General features: G+C 43.6%; 1 protein-coding gene across 1 annotated transcript; it reads left to right on the forward strand.

Moving 5' to 3' along the window:
• Positions 1-5,731: 5,731 nt before the first annotated feature.
• Positions 5,732-17,047, forward strand: LOC131483043 (tripartite motif-containing protein 64-like). The gene is made up of 7 exons (XM_058679910.1): positions 5,732-5,908; positions 6,527-6,622; positions 8,060-8,290; positions 9,197-9,219; positions 10,788-10,885; positions 11,405-11,692; positions 16,971-17,047. The coding sequence occupies exons 1-7, from the start codon at positions 5,732-5,734 to the stop codon at positions 17,045-17,047; spliced, it is 990 nt and encodes a 329-aa protein (XP_058535893.1).
• Positions 17,048-21,579: the final 4,532 nt, after the last annotated feature.

The following is a 21,579-nucleotide window of genomic DNA, read 5'->3' on the forward strand; positions in this document are numbered from 1 at the left end:
CAAATTAAAAGGAAAAAAGAGAGAAAGAGAGAGAGAGAGAGAGAGAGAGAGAGAGTGAGACAATTAGAGCCCAAGTCGTGGACATGTGATTTAGAAAGCAACATTGATTTTGTGTTATGTTTAGGCCTATCTGGCTACAGAGATGAGTCTTTAACCACCTCAACATTTATCATCCACTCTAGTCTTAAACTTCTGTATGCAAATTTGTTGTTTTTCTTAAAATTTATTTCTTTTTTATTGCAAAGTCAGATATATAGGAGAGATGGAGAATTCTAAACTTGAAAAATCAGAGTGACATACCGTTCCAAAGAGGGAAGGGACATTGTAGAAAACCTGCATGAGTGAGAGTAGAGTGTGTGTGTGCGTGTGTGTTTTGAGTGTTTGTGTGTGGTGTGTGTGTGTGTGTCTTAATGTCTGCCACTGCTCAGAACATTCTCTTACATCCTAGCTTCTGAAACCTTCCAGGGAAGGCAGATGAGTAGCACTTGCACCTTCTCTCGTCCCTCCTGAAGTGCCCAATCCAACCCTGCCCCAACCCACTGATAGAGAAGTCTGACATATCCTGTTCCTCGAATCTTACCTTGTGTCTTAAATCCCAAACTCCCTGCTTGAGACAGGCAACTGCTAAGCTTCTTTCTAGAATATTGCATTTTATCTTAACAAATACTTCAAATGCACACCTTCAAACTAATGTATGCTTCATATATATACACATATATACACATATATGTGTGAGTGTGCATGCATATATTCCTATATACATGTATACATCAATGCACACAGAGAGAGTGAGAGAGAGAATGTATCCAATATTTATTTCATGATGTATCATCTCACTCAGTAACAAATCATCAGAAAGGCAGATTTTAGAGGAAAGGAGAGACAAGGAGAAAAGATCTTCCATTGGCTGCGTCATGGCCACAAACAGATACCCATATGGGCTCCTGGTGTGGCAAAGCAAGGATTTAGACACTGAGCCATAACACCAAGCCCAGATACAGAATTTATGATGGGCATGCCGTGAGTGAAGAAAGAAAAGATACTAGCTTTCAGTCAGTACTCACCTGTATCAAGTCCTACGTAAAGGCTGATACGTGAGGAGGAGACACATCGACATACTGAAAGCTAGACCTCACAAATTCTTCAACCTGGAGTGTTAGGGGTTTGCTACCAGATTTCTTTGTCATTGATTCTCTATATCAAACAATCACAGTTCTTGTGCTGACCTCCGCAGTTCTATTTCTATTTTAATCATTGATTTAATTTACTGCTTTTCAATAAAATATCTGATTGACAAAATTAAGCACAGAAAGAGTGTGATCTTCCATCCACATGCTCACTCCACAAATGGTTCCAATACTGAATGTTCCACATGGGTACGTACCAGTGCCCCACACTTTCAACCATTGTCCACTTCTTTCCCAGGCCATCAGCAGAACACAGGATTGGAAGTGGAGAGGATTGTTCATGAATCAGAAGGCAGAGGACTAGTCAGCTGAGGCGCCATGCCAGCTCCTGTGCCTCTGGCTCCTGTCTCTGATCCCACTCTCCACTTCCCTCTCCATGATCCTGCCCCGCTCCACTGAAGAGGTCAGTCAAGAGCATGTGAATCTCAGGCACCTGTGTTCTCATTACTTTGAGTGGGTTCAGCTTAGAGGACCTGAACACGCTAGCCTGGTCCTCCTTTCTTTGCACCTCTGCAGCCCGTGAGCCACCTGCTCCCACTGAGCACCTTCCAGACAGTCCCTGCTGGGTGAGATGGCCACAGGTGAAGTTGTGGGCTCAGAAAAGAGAGGGCAGCCTTCAGGATTAAGAGCCTTCTAACACAGGAAAGCGAGCTCTAGAGTGACAGACCCCACATTGCTTCTTAGGAGTGTACTCAGTAATATCAAGCAGATCTCACTCACTTCACCTACAAAATCTGTGTGTGTGTGTGTGTGTGTGTGTGTGTGTATGTGTGATCACAGGTCTCTAACTCTTTCAAAGAAGAAATGAGAAACTGTGAAAAAAGTAGAAGCTATGTTTCGCTTATATTTTTGCCATCTCTGTCACTCCAAGTCCCATTTGTGTTCCCATATCTCTTGAGCTAAGACTCTCTTCTTGTTTTTGATATGATATGTCTTGGGCAAGAGTGTGGGTGACCTTCCAAGGCCCGTGGGAGAATGGCTTTATCCCCACAGTCTCTCTTCTTTGCATGAAAAGGATGCAATCCTGGTAGGTGGAGGAGAAACTGACTAGACACAATTCAGCTGTCGGGTGAGACATCAGGGATTCATTCAAGCTTTCTTCATGCAGAGGCTATCCTTGACCTGCTGCTCTGGCAATTCTGTCCTGTCTGGTGATAGGATTCCTCACCTCACTCGACCCACCATTCATCACTCATCAGCCATAGAAATCGGGCAACCCATCTCCTGAAATCCTTGAGCTACAGATTCATGGAACTAAAACACAGAAATATGTGGCTGTGTCTCTTTCATATCAAGTATCTCCAGATGCATCATCAGCATCGCCTAGGTTAGGATTCTTATAGTCATAGATATACACACATTTGTAATTGAAAGAAAGGAATTTTCAGAAATGTCCTTTAAACTGAAGCACATCATCTACTGTGCTTGTCAAGTCTAAGGGAAAAGTGTCTTCTTAAAGTCATTCCTTATGAAGTTCAGCATAAGAAATTCAGTTTAATCCAATTGCTTTCAATGACATCTTCTGGAAGGGTGTTAACAAATGGCCCCTCCCTTAAGCCAGTTCTCTTCTCACCCTGTCTATCGTGGCCCCCTAGGGATCAACTAGTAGACAACACATGATTGCAGTTTTCTCTTTCTCTGTGTAGATCAAAGCTTTTTTAAAGAATCAGCCAATTCATTAAAGAAAAAGGAAAAAAAAAAAAAAAACAGGAAAGCTGGATTTAATCCCGCTCAGCTTCCAGCTGAACTTCCTACTGAGCAGCATGCAGTGACTCACAATCAAATAGCTAGGGTTCTGCCCAGTCTTTTTGGATACCAGAGCAGGTAATGGTCTCCAAGCCTCAGCCTACCCCAACTCTGGCTGTGAAAGCATGGGAGGAATTGAACTTCCCTGTATCTATTTGTCTTACTCTTACTCAGACACTGTTAACTCTGTTTTCAATGCAATGGTCATTGAAAATAAGTTGCAGAAAAACATCAAATCACATTGCGTTCAAGCTTTATCAATTGATTTCAGTCACAGAGTCATGCAGAGAAGGGAAAAGAAAGGATAGTGATTTGAAATTGGCTGGTCAGCACTTTTGTCAGTGGGAATATAACCGGGATTAATTTGATGTGATGCATGTTAAAGCAATCACTCCAATTGATCTCTCAATGTAATATACAGCCTGGGAGACGGGAGAGGCATGATGTTGGTGCAGCGAAAGACAGTGAAACTGGTGTCTGAAAAACCAGCCAAAACCAGAAAAGCATAGATATGATCAAAAGAGATCACTGAATCCGCAACCAATGTAATGGATTAATAAACACAGTTATTGGCTACCACACCAACCCGGGCAATCTGGTTGAGAACTGGATGCAGTGTAGAACTAGATGACCTAGGAAGCTCTTAGCAATATGGCAGGGACAGTATCAATCCTTATCATTTCTTCATTAGGAAAGAATGATTTCATCAATTTGCAAGGCCGAGTGGCACACAGAAAGGAATTCACAGACAGACAGACAGACAGACAGACAGGAATCTTCTATGTGGGGTCACTTCTCAAATGACGTGAAGCGTTAGGGCCTAGGTCAGGCTGAAACCAGGATTCTGGCAATCCACTCAGATTTCCAATACAGTGCCAAAGGCTGCACTGGTTGGATCCTTGTCTGCTGCTTTTCCGGATGTCCCCTTTCCAGATCTCAGTGAAAAGTTCCTCTGGAAACATCTGCAGTGTCTCTACAACCCCATAGTTCCCAACAAACCTAGTCTACATGTGTCAGTCAGTGAGCCCAACTTGTGTTTACTGTACCTTCTAAATCCAATCACCTGTTCAAACCTTTCTCTCTAACCCCATCATACGCTCTGATTTCTGCTGACATCAGAGGCTCCGCTGATTGGGTGGGTGTGGCTCAAGGCGAGGTGAACACTATAAAAGCAGACTTCCTCAGAGCCTTCTCAGCGAACAGCCGCTGTTTTAACAGGCAACAGCCCCGCGTCACAGACCTGAAGGAACCTGTGACTACTCATCTTCCTGGACATTTTTGGAGTTCTCAGTGGTAATACCAGTGAAAGCAGACACAGGTGAGCATGGAATTTAGAGGAAGGCCCTTCTGCATATTCTGTCTTATAAGCCTATTTTAAGCTTAGTGGTCAGTTCCTACTGGTCTCATTTGAGCAAACAAGTGGCATTCCCACTTGCTGAAAATAATCATGTATTGGGTCAGCCGGCTGAACCTCTGCCTGCAGGCGCCTTGGTCCCATGTGGTGCAGATTTTGTGTTGCATGGGATCTAGTTCTGTGCTGCTCCCTACTTATGCCCAGAAGGGAGGTGAGGACGGCGGCATGCCTACGTGTTCCACAGCATCCTTGCAGAATCCAGAAGACTCCTCCTCCTGGCTTCAGGTTGACTTGGCCTCAACCTTGTTGCCTTTCTGTGCATGGTCAAGATAATGGAAGAGCTTTTCATCTGTCTCTCCTTCACTTTCCGACTAGGCTTTCCAAAAAATGTGAATAAATGCTGTCTTCAGCTTGGTATCCAAACGCTAATGGCCTTGCCTGGAATGTGCCGGGATCCCATATGGGTGCCAGTTCTAATTCTGGCGGCCCAGCTTTCCATCCCGCTGCCTGACTGTGGCCTGGGAAAGCAGTTGAGAACAGTGCAATGCTTGGGACCCTGCATGCGTGAGGGAGACCGCGAAGAATCTCCTTGCTTCTGGCTTTGGATCGGCCCAGATCCAGCTGTTCTGGTCACTTGGGGAGTGAATCATAGGACAAAAGATCTTCCTCTCTGTTTCTCCTCCTCTCTGTAGAGATAACGTTGCAACAAATATAAATAAACAAAGAAATCTTTAAAATCAATGAGTTATGGGCTCAGTGTGATAGCCCAGTGGTTAAAGTCCTTGCTTTGCATGTGCCGAGATTCCATGTGGACACCAGACGGGAGCCAGGATCAAGACGTGCGTGGTCCCCAATGCTTTCCCATGACACAGGCAGGAAACAGGTTTGAAATAAGGGTACCTGGATTAGAGCTGGTGCCAACATGGGGTGACGACTATTTCAAAGAGAGGAATTTAGACAAAAGTCCTTTTGGCAGGGCCCTGCTAAGGAAATTTGTATTGTACCTGAAACAAAGCTGATACTTGCCTTAATTCCTTATCTCTTGGCTTAAAGCCCCTGCTTGTTTGTACTTCTGAAACCGAGTTTTGTGTGGGGCTGACTTAATAATGAGTATACCCAGAGCCTTAGCCGGACAGAGCTGTCTCAGCATTGTTGCCTTAGGAAAAAATTACCACAATTCTCTCTAATTTTACAGTATTTGCACAGAAGCATGGATCCATTCATAGTGCAAGAGTTCCAGAACAATGTCACATGCAGCATTTGCTTGCAGTATTTCCTGGATCCTGTCACAATGGAGTGTGGCCACAGCTTTTGCCGACCCTGCATTTACCTGTGCTGGGAAGAAGGCTCAGCGCCACTCTGCTGCCCAGAGTGTAGGCACAAGTCAGAGAAGACAAACTTTAAAACCAACATAAGACTTCAGAAACTGGCCACAGCTGTCAGGATGGACAGAATGAGGCAGCACTCGAGCTCACATGGGCAGGTCTGTGGTATACACAGCGATGACACAGGACTCCTGGGTGACTTGGACAAGAACGTGTGCTGTGATTCTGTCTCTGAATCTTCAGGAGCCAACGGACATGGCCACAGCCAGATGCAGTTTGCTGCTGAGGAATCCAGGGTGAGTGATATCTGAAGAGCTGAGTAGGATCTCAGAGACCTCAAGTTGGAGAGAAAGATGTGGACTAAGGCTCCAGTGTAGTTGAGAAAGACACAGTAGATGTGGTATTTTCACTATATATTCCAAGAGGCTAGTATGTACTTCAATGCTGTGGCTCAGGTTGATCAAGTCTCAAGTTGGGTTGATTTGATCTGAAGGAGAGCCAATGTAGAAATAGTGTGCATGCACCCTCAGCCGGGGTTGATAGAGCCAGTGGTCTGCAACAGGTCCTGCTTCATGGAAAAGTCAAGTACACACAGTTTTTTCCATAAATGCTGTATACTGCCTTCGGGCTTTCTTCAGACATTCCATTGTAATGTTCTGTCATGTCCTTGTCCTAGAGATCAGATGTAAAATTGGTCACTTTGTGACACTATGAAGACATATTCTATATGAAACCAGTAAGAAAACACTAAAACAGAAAGGAAAGAAAGGAAAGGAAAATAAAGGAAAGGAAAAGAAAGGAAAGGAATAGGAAGGGTAGAAAATGCCAGAGCCACTGCCATGTCAAATACATCAAGGAAGGGGAATAGACACTACCTCACCTCATTGTTTCCTAACCCTGAAATTATTTTACAGGGAACTGTTCTAAAGGAAATGAATGCTCTATGGGAATTTATGCAGGAACTGAAAATCCATGTTCCTGAGGAAAGAAGGAGGAAGCAGTCCTTTATGGTAAGAATGAAAAGATTGGATGCAACGAACCTAGCACCTTACACCTTTGAGCAATTTCCACTTCCTCTTCAAGGGGAGTGATTTCCTTACACCCAAAGCACAGTGTTGCAAGAATAACTCTCTCACTAGCTGAAAGAGCTCATGAGAAGGATACTACAGGAAATCATCATCCCAGCTATTCCTGATGTGTCGGGGTCTTCCGTCCCGCAGAAGAATTCACCCTACACTCCAGGTTCTATATCTTGAGGCACTTTATTCTTCCAACCCGTCCGTTTCCCAGCCAGTTGACTCGACTTCTCCCTTTTCCTCCCGTTTGTCTCCGCTTCATTTCCCCAACCTCCTCGTCACCCCTAGTCTTCTGTCTGTCCGTCCGTCCGTCCGTCCCAGTCGTACTCTGTCCTCCGTCTCAGTCCGTCCGTCCGTCTCCGTCTCTGTCTTCCTGTCCTGTCCCCCTTTCTTCCTGAAGCCCCCACAGCTAAATACAATCCTAGTCCAATCAGCTTAAAGGTCACCGATGCACGCGGCAGGCACGCCAATCATGGCTCTAATCACGCGTAGCACACGCGCTAAGCATGCAGCTACGGGCCAATCAGAAGGCACTTCCTGAAACCTGTGTACCACCACGCTCCGGAGGGAGGAGAGGTCTCAGCGCCATCTTAGGGCACACGTGCAGTGCTCCCGACACTGATGCAACTTAGAAGTGTTATAAAAATCTTCTCAGACACACAAGTACTAAAATACAAATGAGAAAATAATAGTACCAAAGTGGAAAATTGAATAATTGCACAAATATCTGTGTACTGTATAATATTTAAGCATTAAAATGAAAAACCAGACATAAAGGCCAGGAAGCAAAAGGTATAGAGATGAATAGAATTAGTGATGCAATTCGAACATTGATGAAGACTAGGGTGAGAGAAGAGACAGAAAGTGAGACAGCTATCTAGAGAGAGACCCTGAGTTCTTTCTGGAGTATATTTAAAGAGAAAAGACTAGAAGTGTGTAGAGACATTCCTAGCACCCCACAGCACCTAGCAAATGGTGTGCTAACTCAACATACAACTGACTGATAAAGTATTTCTTGAGAGTTTTTCACTATTTGAAGATACATGTGTGAGAGAGAGAGAAATACAAGCAGATATCTTCCATATTCTGCTTCACTTCCCAAGTGGCAGGAAGATCCATGGCAATGTCAGGTTGAATGGAGCTGACTCACCCTCCACCACAGCCCTCATGTGAGCCATCAAAGCCACAAGCCCTTAGGCCATGCATGCTGCCTTAGCACATTAGAATGAGCAAGATGTGAAGCAAAGAGGCTGAAACAGGTGCTCCCAGGGATAGTGGGGTCAACTCAGCAACTCAGCTAGTGATATCAGATGCTTCAAATTCGTGTTAAGTGTGCAGGTATGCAATTCTCACAAGCTAATCTCTCTACAGGAGTATGTGTCCCTAAGGGAGGAGATGATCAAGGCACAGTATCAGAAGATGCATATGCTTCTTCATGAGGAAGAAGAGCTGCATCTGCAGAGACTGCACAGCGAAGCACGGGAGCTTTTGCAGCAGCTCCAGGACCATGAATCGAGAATGACCCAACACATAGAATGCGTGAAAGAAAAATACAAAGAGCTGGTTGAGATGTGCCACAAGCCTGACATGGAGTTCCTGCAGGTGAGCAGGGAAGGGCCATGTTCAGAGACATGTTGGCTTCTCTGAGCAGATTGTCAGGACACTAAAATGTTAACTGCACCTGTAGCTACTCTCAGCTGCATGACACGTGTCAAAATGACTCAAAGATTTCATTGCCCTAAACACTTAATTCTGCATGGGCAGAAAATCTTTTCTGTATCTTTGCCATAATACATTGGATAAGATTCTCTACTTTGTAATCAAAAATGCTGCCCCCAGAAAAAAAGTTACCCAGAAACATAATCATGCCAGTGCAGCATGATTCTTATCCATTCTGAAAATAAGTAAGCTTCCTGTGTTGAGCAGGATCAGCCATCGAAACTTGAAAGGATTAGGAACGCATTTTCTCTAAGGAAACTGCAGCCAGGACTTGAGAATATATTGATATTGATATTAAAAAGAATAATTTGCACAACCATGGACAATGCTATAAACTTGTAATTGGCTACGTAGAAAAATATCTCCACAGCCTGTCTTCTAGAACACTCTGATCCTTATCTAAAATCAATTGGCTAAACAACTTGGAGGCTTTGCCTTTTGCTTGGGCCAGGATCAGTCACCTATTGCAATGCACTCTGCTTCTCAGACAGCTCTCTTCTCTGCTTAGCAATGTAGTCAAAAGTACTCAGCTCTCTGGAATGACAGCTGGGATTTGACCTTCAGCCTACATCCTGTGGCATCTCTTCACAGCTTCATGCTGAGGTCCATCTGTTTTGGGCATACACTGGAATTGCTTCATGAGGTAGCTCAGGTTCTGTTACTTTCAGATGTGGATATTTCCTAGCAACTAAAGCAAACCACATTCACAAAAATGATGAGTTTTCCACAAAAGTTCAGGAAAGAGTTCTCAAAAGTAACTGCTTTTTTGTCATTTTCTTTTTCTTGCAGAATGTGAAGATGGAATTGGAAAGGTGAGTGTAGAGCAACCATCTCTGATGGGTGAGAAATTGTGGCCCTAAAGATGAGTCAGGTGCTTGTAATGTGATATATTAACAGTTTTATCAGTCTGTGTCCCCAATTAGTTCAGCTGGGGTTCTCAGCACTTTCCTCCTTGGTGTAAGTTTAGAAGTGGCTGACTTCAAATGTGGCAATGCATGGTTCTGCAGAAAGAGTCTGTTTCACCCCGTCTGTCCTCTCTGCTCTTTCTGCTACTGCAATATCCCATCAAAGTGAATGGTGGGAAAGTCATATCAGCACAGGAAAGAGGAGGATTCCTCAGGATGGGGAGAGAAGGGAGGTTTTGCTCTTGGAAGTAGCAGTGAGCAGGCCTTGCTTTCTCCTAGAATTTCCCATTTCGAGGCAGGGCAGGATCAGGGGGATTCTCTCACTCAGCTTCCCCAGGACCAGGGCTGCCAGGCTGGAATTGCTTTTCCTTGTATGGCAGACAAGCCCCAAGCCTCCTGGCTCGGAGGATGTCTCACAGATGTACTGCTGGGGATGATTGCTGGTAAATTGCCCATAGATGATTGCCTGTGATTTTGGATCTATGTAATTGTCAGAACTTGGTGTCTGGCACTGTGGCCTAGCAGCTAAACTCCTCACCTTGAATGCGCTGGCAATCAATATGGGTGCCGGTTCTAATCCCGGCAACTCCACGTCCCACCCTGCTTCCTGCTTGTGGCCTGGGAAGGCAGTCGAGGACAGCCCAAAACCTTGGAATTCTGATCCCATGTGGGAGACCTGGAGGAAGTTTCTTGCTCCTGGCTTCGGATCAGCGCAGCACCGGACATTGTGGCCACTTGGAGAGTGAATCATTGGAAGAAAGATCTTCTTCTCTGTCTCTAATCCTCTCTGTGTATTTGCCTTTGTAATAAAAAAAGAATTTTAAAAAAAGAGAGAGAGGGGCCCGGCGGCATGGCCTAGTGGCTAAAGTCCTCGCCTTGAAAGCCCCGGGATCCCATATGGGCGCCGGTTCTAATCCCGGCAGCTCCACTTCCCATCCAGCTCCCTGCTTGTGGCCTGGGAAAGCAGTCGAGGACGGCCCAAAGCTTTGGGACCCTGCACCCGCGTGGGAGACCCGGAAGAGGTTCCTGGTTCCGGGCTTCGGATTGGCGTGCACCGGCCCGTTGCGGCTCACTTGGGGAGTGAAACATCGGAGGGAAGATCTTCCTCTCTGTCTCTCCTCCTCTCTGTATATCCGGCTTTCCTATAATAATAATATCTTTTAAAAAGAGAGAGAGAGAGAGAGAGAGAGAAAAGATTGCCAGAACTCTACTTTCCCTGAACTAGGGGATCCTGGTAGGATAAGCATGGTGGCCAATATTTCAGGGATGGAAAACACCTCAGAAGGTGAGGTGATCCGATGTGATGTGATATTCAGCCTAATGAACCATTTTATCGCAATGAAGTAGTGAGTGAAATTTACCTTCAAAAACCTGCAAAATTAAAACCTTCAAGCAAAATTGCTTGGGTACTCTCTAGATGTCTTGGTGACTGTGTGATTGCCCCTGCCTGAAGTGCTACGTGTTGTTCCTCACAGAGCAGAGCTCATGCGGAGATACAGGCCCCAGCCAGTGGACCCTGTGCTGACTTCTTGGAGCATCAGTGGACTTCGACAGATGCTGAATAATTTCAGAGGTAAGCATCAGCCTGCATCAGTCTAGCTCTCATTGCCTTCTTCAGTGGGTGGCACATGAGCCATTTCCCATATTAGTCCATGTTGTGCACCTGGAAACACAATAGGGTTTACTAAAATTTTACTTTGCCCTTTGTTGAATCACTTTACAGTGATCCAAACTGAGCTTTGTAGTGAAGCTTGCCAACAGGCAGATGATCTTGGCTCACTGGCAGGGAGCTGGATTGCAAGTGCATCTGACTGGGAACAAACCGGCCCCCATGAGGAATATCGGCTCCCATAGTCAATATTTTGATCTTCATTTTCACTGTAATTTAAATTTTTTGAAGCAACAAAGTCCTTAATCTTGGTAGCATGACAGCAAACTGAACATGTGCCTTCTGTTTTTTTTGTCCGTATCTTGTTTTTTACTAGGAGGACACCTGAATTGATTCTATGCACAGAAAAAAGATAGATAGATTTGATATTAGAACATGGAAATGGTAATTCATTGACTAATTTTTGTTTGTTTCTTTTTGCAGGGCCTAATGGTTTGAAAAAGAAAGTGGCGAGTCGCTACCTACTCCTTTCTGAGGAGCTCAGATATCAAATATTTGGAGAACACCACGATGCTGCCAGTCAAGTCCCAAGAGCACAGAGTTTTGTTGCGTGGGGTGCACCGACCTTCCGCTCTGGCAAGCATTACTTCGAGGTGGATGTATCGCACTCCTCCACCTGGATTCTAGGACTCTGTAGTGATTCCAGCTTGGAAGACCCTGATACCATTATTAACACAGAGGGTGCATTTTTCCTTTATTCCATGAAGTGCGGTGATGGTCACATCCTCTGCACCAGTTCTCCATTCTTACATCACTATGTGGAGAGGCCTGTGGGTCTGGTTGGGGTGTTTCTTGATTGTGAATATGGAATGGTGAGCTTCTATGATGTTTCCCAAAGTTCACTCATACATTGTTTCCCTCCAAACTCCTTCTCCTCCTTTCTGAAGCCCTTTCTTTGCATGGGTACTGCATAAATTGCCACATTTTATAATTGTTTCAGTTGAATGTCAGAGTGGATAATCTAACTGTCTTAAAATCTTTCTCATGGGAGACATCACAGTCTTTATATGCCTTGTACCTAAGAGAGGGTAGATTAATTTTCACCCCCATATGTTTCTAATTTGGACAACCACATTGCATGTATGAAACCTTATATGAAATTTAACTTTAATAAAGAATATTGTAACCAATACTCGTCTGATTCTAGTACCTGTTCAGTACCCCCTATAGGAATCCAACACCCATTTATGAGCCAACAATTCTTGCACTTTTAATTTGGTGCATTTCTTTTTTAATATATATAGATACATTGAATATATCTATATATATTTTTTAAAAATCTATTGCATTATGTGACACAGTTTCATAGACTCTGGGATTGCTCCCACCCTTCCCCGTACCCTCCCTTCTTGGGTGATTCCTCCACCTTGTTGCTGTATTACATTTCAAAATCAGTCAAGATTCTTTGATTGCAAGCATGTACCAAGCATAGGGTCCAGCATCTTATTGTCCAGGTAAATTCAACGGTTTCTTGAGGAGACCATCTCTGGTCTGAAGGCAGAGCTGACAGAATATCATCCCAATCAATGTAAGGCCACAACATAACATCAACAACAATTTACAACATTATGGAATTAATTGACATGGTATTGAGTAACCAATATGTTAAAAGAATTGTAAGTTCTTAACTACATTCTGTGACTCCTTCATTGACATTTCAGTTTTAGTTTGTACACAGAACCAGCTGCTATACACCTTAAAATGGCTATAGAGTACTCTTCAGCTGTCTCGGGTCTATTTCCATTTTAGTATTTATAGTTTATAAATAGTTTATAGTGTTGAAGCATAATTTTGCTCAACTTGGCATATTTTAGGACAGTCTAAACTGAGTTATAACTCTAACAAGGCATATGTCAACAATTGAGGTGCAGAACAGTTTTAGGAGGAGTGTGCAGAGAAATCTTCAATACCTTAGTGAGGAGTAACTAATCTTTATGTCTTTCCTACTAAGGTATGTGTGAGTCCACACTGAGCATTTCCTGTCTGGTTCTAAGCTTTCCTTGTTGTTCTCTGTCTCTTCTAATTTGTGTGTGTGTGTGTGTGTGTGTGTGTGTGTGTGTGTGTGTGTGTGTTTTGGGTCTGCCTCTAGAGTGACCCAGATGGTCATTGCAAGAGGGTGGGGATTCAAAGTTGGGACTAAGTAAAACCGTAGTCCCGAAGGAAATTTACTCTTCTGTTTCTGTGGATCACTCAGGGTTCCTGGATGTGGTTCCAGTGACCCGGGATTTGGGCTAGGAAGGATTTGGCGAGGAAAGATTTGGGCTACTTCCATCACATGTGGTAGATCCAAATGGGGGTGGGTAACCTCAGAGATCTCGGCCTCCGGAGGCACTCCAATTCCCCATGGTCTCTTTGGCAGTGGGATGTAGTCCTTGGTGTCCATACTGATAGTCCTTGGTGAGAATTCAGGAGTCTCCAGGGTTGGAATAAAAGCATCCTCCTGTCTCTCTGCTCCACTCTGCTGTCCCCCCACACCCCCAGTCTGTGCATATGAACTGCTGTTAAGAAGTTTTCAGGACTGCTCTTGATTCCCCCTGGATGTCTTTGTAGTTTTACTGTTGTCTAATGCTGATTTGAATCTGTTGGCTATAAGTCACCTGTTATGTTCCTGATAGGTTATACCTCACGTCTTCCTCACACATTCTAAGGAGATGGAAGATTTCTCTGCTCTCCCACCGCATTTCTGAGTTGCATAGGGTTTTAAAAGTATATTAGGTTTTATCTCAGATTAAGGCAAACATGTGGTATTTAACCTTTTGGGATTGGTTCATTTCTCTTAGCATGATGGATTCCAGTCGGGCCCATTTGACCACAAAGAACTGCATTTCGTTTTTTTTTAATAGCTGAGTAGTATTCCATAGAGTAGATGAACCATAGCTTTCTTATCCAGTCTTCTATTGATGGGCATTTTGGTTGCTTCCAGGTTTTTGCAATTGTAGATTGTGCTGCTATGAACATAGACGTGCATGCTGGTTTCTTGTGTAGGAGATGTTTTGGATGTATCCCTAGGAGTGCTATTGCTGGATCATATGGTATGTTGATTTTCAGTTGTTTGAGTATTTGCCAAACTGATTCCCATAGAGCTTGTGCAAGTCTGCAGTCCCACCAGCAGTGGAGAAGGGTTCCCTTTTCCCCACATCCTCGCCAGCAAGTGTTGGTGGTATTATGTATTAACCTGTAATGGGGAGGGAATGCAGGGAAATCTTTCCGGACCATAAAAAGAGTGAAAACAAAGTACAATATAGCCTATCAAGATCAAATCTCCACTGTATTTTTAATTTGCTCTTCTGTGTTCTTCATTTCTGATATATCAGCCTTAATTTGATGTATTACTGCTATTTCTTCTTTGAACTGTTCATACTTTTCATTGTTTTTATTATTATTTTTACTATTATTATTATTAATTATTTTGCATTATGTGACAGTTTCATAGGCTCTGGGAATCCTCCCCTCCCCACGCCCCTCCCCCCTGTTGGATTCCTCCACCTTGATGCAGTATTACAGTTCAAATTCAATCAAGATTCTTTCCTTGCATATGTATACCAAACATAGAGTCCAGCTACTTATTGTCCGGATGGGTTGAACAGGTTCTTGGGGAGACCATTTCTGGTCCAAAGATAGAGCTGGTAAAATATCATCCCAGTCAAATAAGAGTCCCAATATAACATCAACAGCAGTTTGCAACATTATGGAATTGACACGGTTTTGAGTAAACAGTATGTTGAAAAAAAAAAAAAAAGCAAGTTCTTAACCACAATCTATGCTTAGCTCATTGACATTTCAATTTTAGTTTATATACAGGACCGGCTGCTATATACCTTAAAATGGCTATAAGGTACCATTCAACTGTCTCGTGTCTATTTCATTTTAGTATTTAGCCATTTGTTGTGTTGAAGTATAATTTTGCTGATCTTCGCAGATTTTAGGGTAATCTAGACTGGCTTGTAACTCTAACAAGACATTTGTCAACAATTAAGGTGCAGAACATTTTTTTGAGGGGGGGGGTTGTGCAGGGAAATCCCCAACACCATGGTGAGGAGTGACTTATCTTTGTGTTCCACCCAGCGAGGCATGAGCCAATCCATGCCATCTCTTTCCTGTCAGATTCCAAGCTCTACTTTTTGTTGTTTGTCTATTTATTTTAGGTTTTTTTACTTTGTATGATTGTTTGCTACGAGGGGTTTTTGGAGTGATCCTGATGGTCACTGCGAGGGAGTTGGGGGTCCAGAGTTGGAGCCAGGCTCGGACCAGAGAAAGCTCTCCTCCCTGGTCCCGAAGGACATTTATCATTCTTCTGTGTCTGCGGACCGCTCAGAGCTTCTGGTTGTCTTTCCGATGATGTTGGTTTCTGCACGGTAGTGTTTTGACTTCTTCCATCCCCTGTGGAAGCTCCGGTTGGGGGTGGGTGACCTCAGAGTAGGCCCTGCCTTTCTAAAAAAGACTCCAAAAACAGTAGAAATCGAGAACAAAATAAACAATTGGGACCTCATCAAACTAAGAAGCTTTTGTACAGCAAGGGAAACAATCAACAAAGTAAAAAAAACAACCTACAGAATGGGAGAAGATCTTTGCACACTACATAGGAGATAGAGGGCTGGTTTCCAGAATATACAAAGAACTCCAGAGAAACCAGAACACCAGAACAAACAAACTGCTCAAGAAATGGCATGGGAAATGGGCAGACATTTCACAAAAGAGCAAACCCAAATGGCAAACAAGCGTATGAAAAACTGTTCAAGTTCCCTGGCAATAAGGGAAATCCAAATGAAGACAACAATGAGGTACCACCTAACTCCAGTAAGGATGGCACACATACATGATACCACCAACACTTGCTGGCGAGGATGTGGGGAAAAGGGAACCCTTCTCCACTGCTGGTGGGACTGCAGACTTGCACAAGCTCTATGGGAATCAGTTTGGCGAGTACTCGAACAACTGAAAATCAACATACCATATGATCCAGCAATAGCACTCTTAGGGATGTATCCAAAGCATCTCCTACACAAGAAACCAGCATGCACGTCTATGTTCATAGCAGCACAATCTACAATCGCAAAAACCTGGAAGCAACCAAAATGCCCATCAATAGAAGACTGGATAAGAAAGCTATGGTTCATCTACTCTATGGAATACTACTCAGCTATTAAAAAAAAAAACGAAATGCAGTTCTTTGTGGTCAAATGGGCCCGACTGGAATCCATCATGCTAAGAGAAATGAACCAATCCCAAAAGGTTAAATACCACATGTTCGCCTTAATCTGAGATGATAAGATGACAACTTGGAAGATAGTACCTGTATATTGTAATATTAGTGCAATCTATAACAACCTGTATCCAATGTAATAAGATAATGTGATATAAACAATAAACCAACAATTACTTCAAAATACTTAAGATCTACATCGAAAAACTGTAAAACCTACTTTACCCTCAATAAGCTATGTTAATCCGTGATGGGGAGGGAGTGCAGAGAAGTCTTTCAGGACCATAAAAAGAGTGAGGAAAAAGTACAATATAGCCTATCAAGATCAAATCTGGTAATTCAAAGACAACAGACTCAAAGCGGCACTAAACAACAATAAAACTACTATACCAATGCATGAGGGGGGAATTGGGTGCGATCCTGACAACCTCTTAACAGGAGGTCATGTGCGTGCAGCAGGAGGGCACTCCAGATTGGAGCAGGTGGTAAGGAGGAAGCTTGGATCCCAACCATGAAGACTCCCAGACCTTCAGCACAAACTATTAATATGAGCAACAAGAACTACGTCCCAACTGCCTAGGAGGCCACAGGGAATTGGATGCCCTCGGAGGCCATACTTCTTATTGTTGACCAGCAGCTTTGCAGCAAGTTTTCTGAGTTCTTCGTCTCTCATTTTCTCAATGTCTTCCTCAGTTAACTGTGAGAGTGGGCTAAGCTTTTACTCTTTTGTTGGAAAGTTTTCAGTAAGATTCATAGTGCTTTTGTCTCGTCTTTTACCTTTTGTAGTTGCCAGTCTGTTTGACGAAATCATCTCTATGATGTATTACCTACAGGTGAATAAGGTGATTTTTATGTTCAATTAGTGCCCTGGATTTGGAAAACACAGCTGTCCTGAATAACTGCTTTGTCTGTGGCACTGATTTTAATAGCAGCACTGAGATTGTCACCCCTGATGTCCATAAGTCTGAGTACCTCCTGAGGTTATTTTGGGTGGTGTTGGTGGCGTGCCTTGTCGGGGATGTTTTTTCCTGTGGAGCCTGAGCAGTGCTCTAAGATGGTGGTATTTTTGTCCCCAGGTCCGTTCTTGGGCTACTCAGCTGTCCCCCCTTCAGTGTAACAGTGTCTGGTCCCATGACACTGTTATCTGAGTGCTGCTAAAATAGCGCATGCACAGTTTACCACTCCTCCTCTTGCAGTTTAATCAGTGTTCGGAGCACTTGCCTCAGTGTCCAAGATGGGGCCCGTAGGGGCACCAACAAAGATCAGGGGGCTGTCGGCCCTCAGCTCCAGGAACCACACAGACCCTAGGCTGCAAGGCTGGTGCTGTAGGCTCAGCTCAGCGCGATTAGATACTAACATGCCCACTTTGGATCTTTGCTTGGGGTTCACACTTGCTGCCCTGCTACCCAAGATGGCGCCAGGCCGAGATTTGCGACTGCTGGCTTTCAGCTCCAGGGACCACACCTACCCTACAGGGAGTGAAGCTGCTGCTCCCTTCCCCCCTTGGATCAGTTCCATGTGAGCAGCCAGAAAGGAGTCTCTGTGCTGCTCTGTCAACTCCATGTTCCGCCTCTCCACACAAAATGTTGCCCTGAGTCCCCTACTCTCTCCACCTGTGGCTCGTCCAAGTCACTCAGCTTGAATGTCTGCTCCCAGACTATACTCCCTTTCTAAGCTCCCCATGCGGTCCCTGGCTCTCACCTGACAGTGTGGAGGCCACTGCTGGGTGTCTGGCTGGCACTGGATCGCAGGAGGCTGGATTACTGGTGTCTGAGTTGCTGCTCGCTGACTGCTGCTGGGTTCTTCACTCCACTACAACACTGCTGTCTCATTTCTGCAGCTTCCCTGTTTCCAGGGGAGTTCCAGGCATCCCCTGCTTACTGCCTGAGCTGTATTTTTTCCCTGTAATCTACTTATTGTAGTTCTCCCTGCCTAAAGATTCTCCGTCTTATCAAACGTGTCTGTACCTTATGCCACCATCTTGCCTCCCCCCGTGATATCAATTTTAATATGTCCCTCTTCTTTTTGATGTAATTTACTTGAGCCTACTTTTTGATGAATCTAGTAAAAGGTTTATTGATTTTGTTTTCCGTTTAAGAACAATTAATGTTTTCCTTTATCTTCAGAGTTGCTGAATATTGTTTTTATTCATTTCTTCATTAATCTTTATTTTGAATTTCCTTTTTCTACTCCTAGACTTGGCTTCTTATTTTTCTGAGACTTGAAGATCAGTACTTAGGATATCATTTGGTATTTTTGTTGTTATTTTTCAGGTGTTGGCCATGAAAAGCAAACTTTTGCTATTTGTATTTCTCTGATGATGGTTGGTTCTTTCTCGTTTGCAGTAGGAAGTATAGTTGCAAATAAGAGTATGCTTTGGTTGCCATATAAATATACTATAAAATGTGTGTCTTGAATCTCAGTAATTCATTTCTTATGACTCTTTTATGAATTTTAATTTGATGATGTTTACACTGTTGAGAAGGGAGCATGCATGCACATGTGGCTACTGATTAAACTAGGAAGGATCAGAATTAGGGGGAAGTGGATGAGACCATTGTTTCCAAATCTTCTTCCTCCTGTGTCTGGGGGATGGTGAAGAGAAGGAGAAAAGAACCCTGGGATGTGGAATGGCCATCTTATTTTCCAGGGTCCCCGATATGGAGCATGCTCTGAGGATTTCTTTCAAGTGCTTTCTTTAAGAAATCCTTCCAAGGTCCATTGGTTGACATTCCAACTGGAGTTTCTATTCAGTCAGATTTTAACTGTCAACACTTGGCTGGATTAGTTGTACAATCTTTATCTACCCTCCTTCATCTACAGGCTCCAACAGACTGCCATATCCCCTATGTGCATCTGAGCATGTTCATTCAGCAAATGAGGAGGCCCAGTACTGACACATGAACTCCAAAGTTAATGCACAGATTCCACATTTGTCCACATTTTTGGAGTTCTGACTGCATTGGTTCAGTGATGGTTTCCTGAAGAAATCATAGACATTTTTGTTTACTTCCCAGTCCAGGGTCCATCTCGGTGTGTAAGCTACATCAGCCTATGCACACACTGATGGTTGCAGTTGCTGGAAAAGTTTTGTCTCCAATCCCATCTCTTATGCAAACCAGTCGATGCTGTGGTGGAGCCCAACCATGCCCATCCCACATTCAGCTCTCATGTACGCCATTTGGGAACTGCACCCCAATCAAAGTGACACCTAATAACCTATACTAGGTCTGTCCTGCCATGGTTCCTTTCAATGTTGTTTTGAACAGCAGACTGCTTTGTGCTGCAGCCTGGACCAGTGTTTCCTGTTCCCAATCCCCGTATTCATGAGTGTCAGAGGGTTCCATGGTCATGTGTAGCTCAGATCTTTACGACTCTCAGCTCTTGGGTCAGCCTGCAGAAATTGCAGTTCCACAGGTTGAACTCACCTATTCCCCACAGGATCTGCCCCAGACCTGGTTCTCATGCAAACCTGTCAGTATCATGACCCAATCTCACATTATCTTCCCCTTCTATGAAACTCATTGTCAGTAGTGTAATCTTTCCCTGCCAGACAGGCCCCCAGCCCTACCTTAATTGTGCACTGGTGGGTGATGGTAGTCCTTGTTAACCATCCCAGCTCACGTTTCCCATGTGGGCATGTGTACTCATCTGACCTAGAAATTTCTTCAGTTCTACCATCCACACCACTAGATGTTTCCCCACTCATTTACCTGCAAGTAAAATGGCTTGTGGATAGGAAACAGATTAGCTAGGACACACACTGGCACCTATATGGCATCCCGGCACATGCAAGATGAGGGCTTTCACTCCTAGGCTATTGTGCCAGGCCCCCTTTCCAATTTCTCTATCTGTCGTTTTCAAATAAATAAATCTTTCAAAAAAGGGAAACAAAAAATCCCAAATATAAATGGAAGTCATGTTTCACTAGGAAATGTTAGGTTTGTTTTTTTTTTTTTTTTTTTTTTTTGATTGTACTTGTAGTATGAGCTCTTTGGATTATTAAAGTTCCTATATCACTTTTTTTAAAATTTATTTTTACTTTTATTACAAAATCAGATATATAGAGAGGAAGAAAGACAGTGAAGATCTTCCATCTAATGATTCACTCCACAAGTGACTTTAAAGGCTGGTGCAGGGCCGATCTGAAGCCAGGAGCCAGGAACTCCCTCCAGGTCTCCCACGTGGGTGCAGGTCCCAAAACTTTGTGCTGTCTTCGACTGCTTTCCCAGGCCACAGGCAGGAAGCAGGAATGGAAGTGTAGCTGGAAGGGAAGTGGAGCTGCCGGGATTAGAACCCTCACCCATATGGGATCCCAGCATGTTCAAGGCGAGGACTTTAGCTGCTATTCCACAGCACTGGGCCCTCTGTTTTGCTCTTATTAATTTGTCAAGTATTATGATACAGGAAGTTCCATGTGTTGTTCTAATTGGCAACTTGTATCTTTCAAGCTCCTTGTGACGTTAGCAACGTAAACATCCTCTGTTCGGTAAGGAAATGATCAAAGACCTCAGCTGGTAGTTCTCAAAATGTACCCATTTGGGAAATGTAAATCAAAATCACAGCAAGATATCTCAACCCTATCAGAATGACTATTATTATATAGAAGAAAGGGTAATAAATACTGGTGAGGAAGTAAAAAATGGGAGCTTTTCTACCATGTTGATGGAGTTATCAATTAAGTCAGCATGTGAAAAATAGTATAAAATTTCTTACATATTTAGAAAATTAGATTTCTGGGCCCAACGTGGTGGCCTAGCAGCTAAACTCCTCGTCTTCAACATGCTCGGATCCCATATGAGTGCTTGTTCTAATCCCAGCATTCCTGTTTCCCATCCTGTGGCCTGGGAAAGCAGTCAAGTTTGGAGCACAACCTTGGGACCCTGCACCTGCATGGGAGACCTGAAAGACCTCCTGGATCCTGTCTTCAGGTTGGCACAGCACCAGCTGTTGAAACCTCTTGGGCAGTGAATCATCCGATGGAAGACCATCTTTTCTCTCACTCTTTTTTCTCTGTATATCTGACTTTGCAATAAAAACAAGTAAATCTTTTAAAAAAGGTTAAATAAAATTAAAAACTTTAAATAAAATTTAAAATATTAAATTTAAGATTACTGTAAGTTTGAGCAATCTCTCTACTAGTTGTATTTTCTGAAAGTTATGAACAGATTGTGTAAAAGAGATACCATCTTTTTATAGCAGCACTATTCATAATACACAAGCTATGGAATGAATTGAGGTGTCCTTCATTATATAATTGAATAAGGAAATGTAGTATTGTCCTGTCCAGCAGGACAGTCAACGGGGTCGCAGCCAACCTAGGAGAGAATGAAGGGACAAGAGACACAAAGAATGGACAGCAAGACAGTAGGTCTGATCAAGCTGTCAGTTTATT

Source organism: Ochotona princeps, chromosome 22 (genome assembly GCF_030435755.1).
Source record: "Ochotona princeps isolate mOchPri1 chromosome 22, mOchPri1.hap1, whole genome shotgun sequence".
Taxonomy (NCBI): domain Eukaryota; kingdom Metazoa; phylum Chordata; class Mammalia; order Lagomorpha; family Ochotonidae; genus Ochotona; species Ochotona princeps.

Coding starts and splice junctions, on each gene's coding strand:
- LOC131483043 (XM_058679910.1), top strand. CDS start 5,732: ATGGACAGAATGAGGCAGCACTCGAGCTCACATGGGCAGGTCTGTGGT. Junction 9,220..10,787: donor GTGAAGATGGAATTGGAAAG/GTGAGTGTAGAG, acceptor TGTTCCTCACAG/AGCAGAGCTCATGCGGAGAT. Junction 11,693..16,970: donor CCTTTATTCCATGAAGTGCG/GTGATGGTCACA, acceptor TACCTTTTGTAG/TTGCCAGTCTGTTTGACGAA.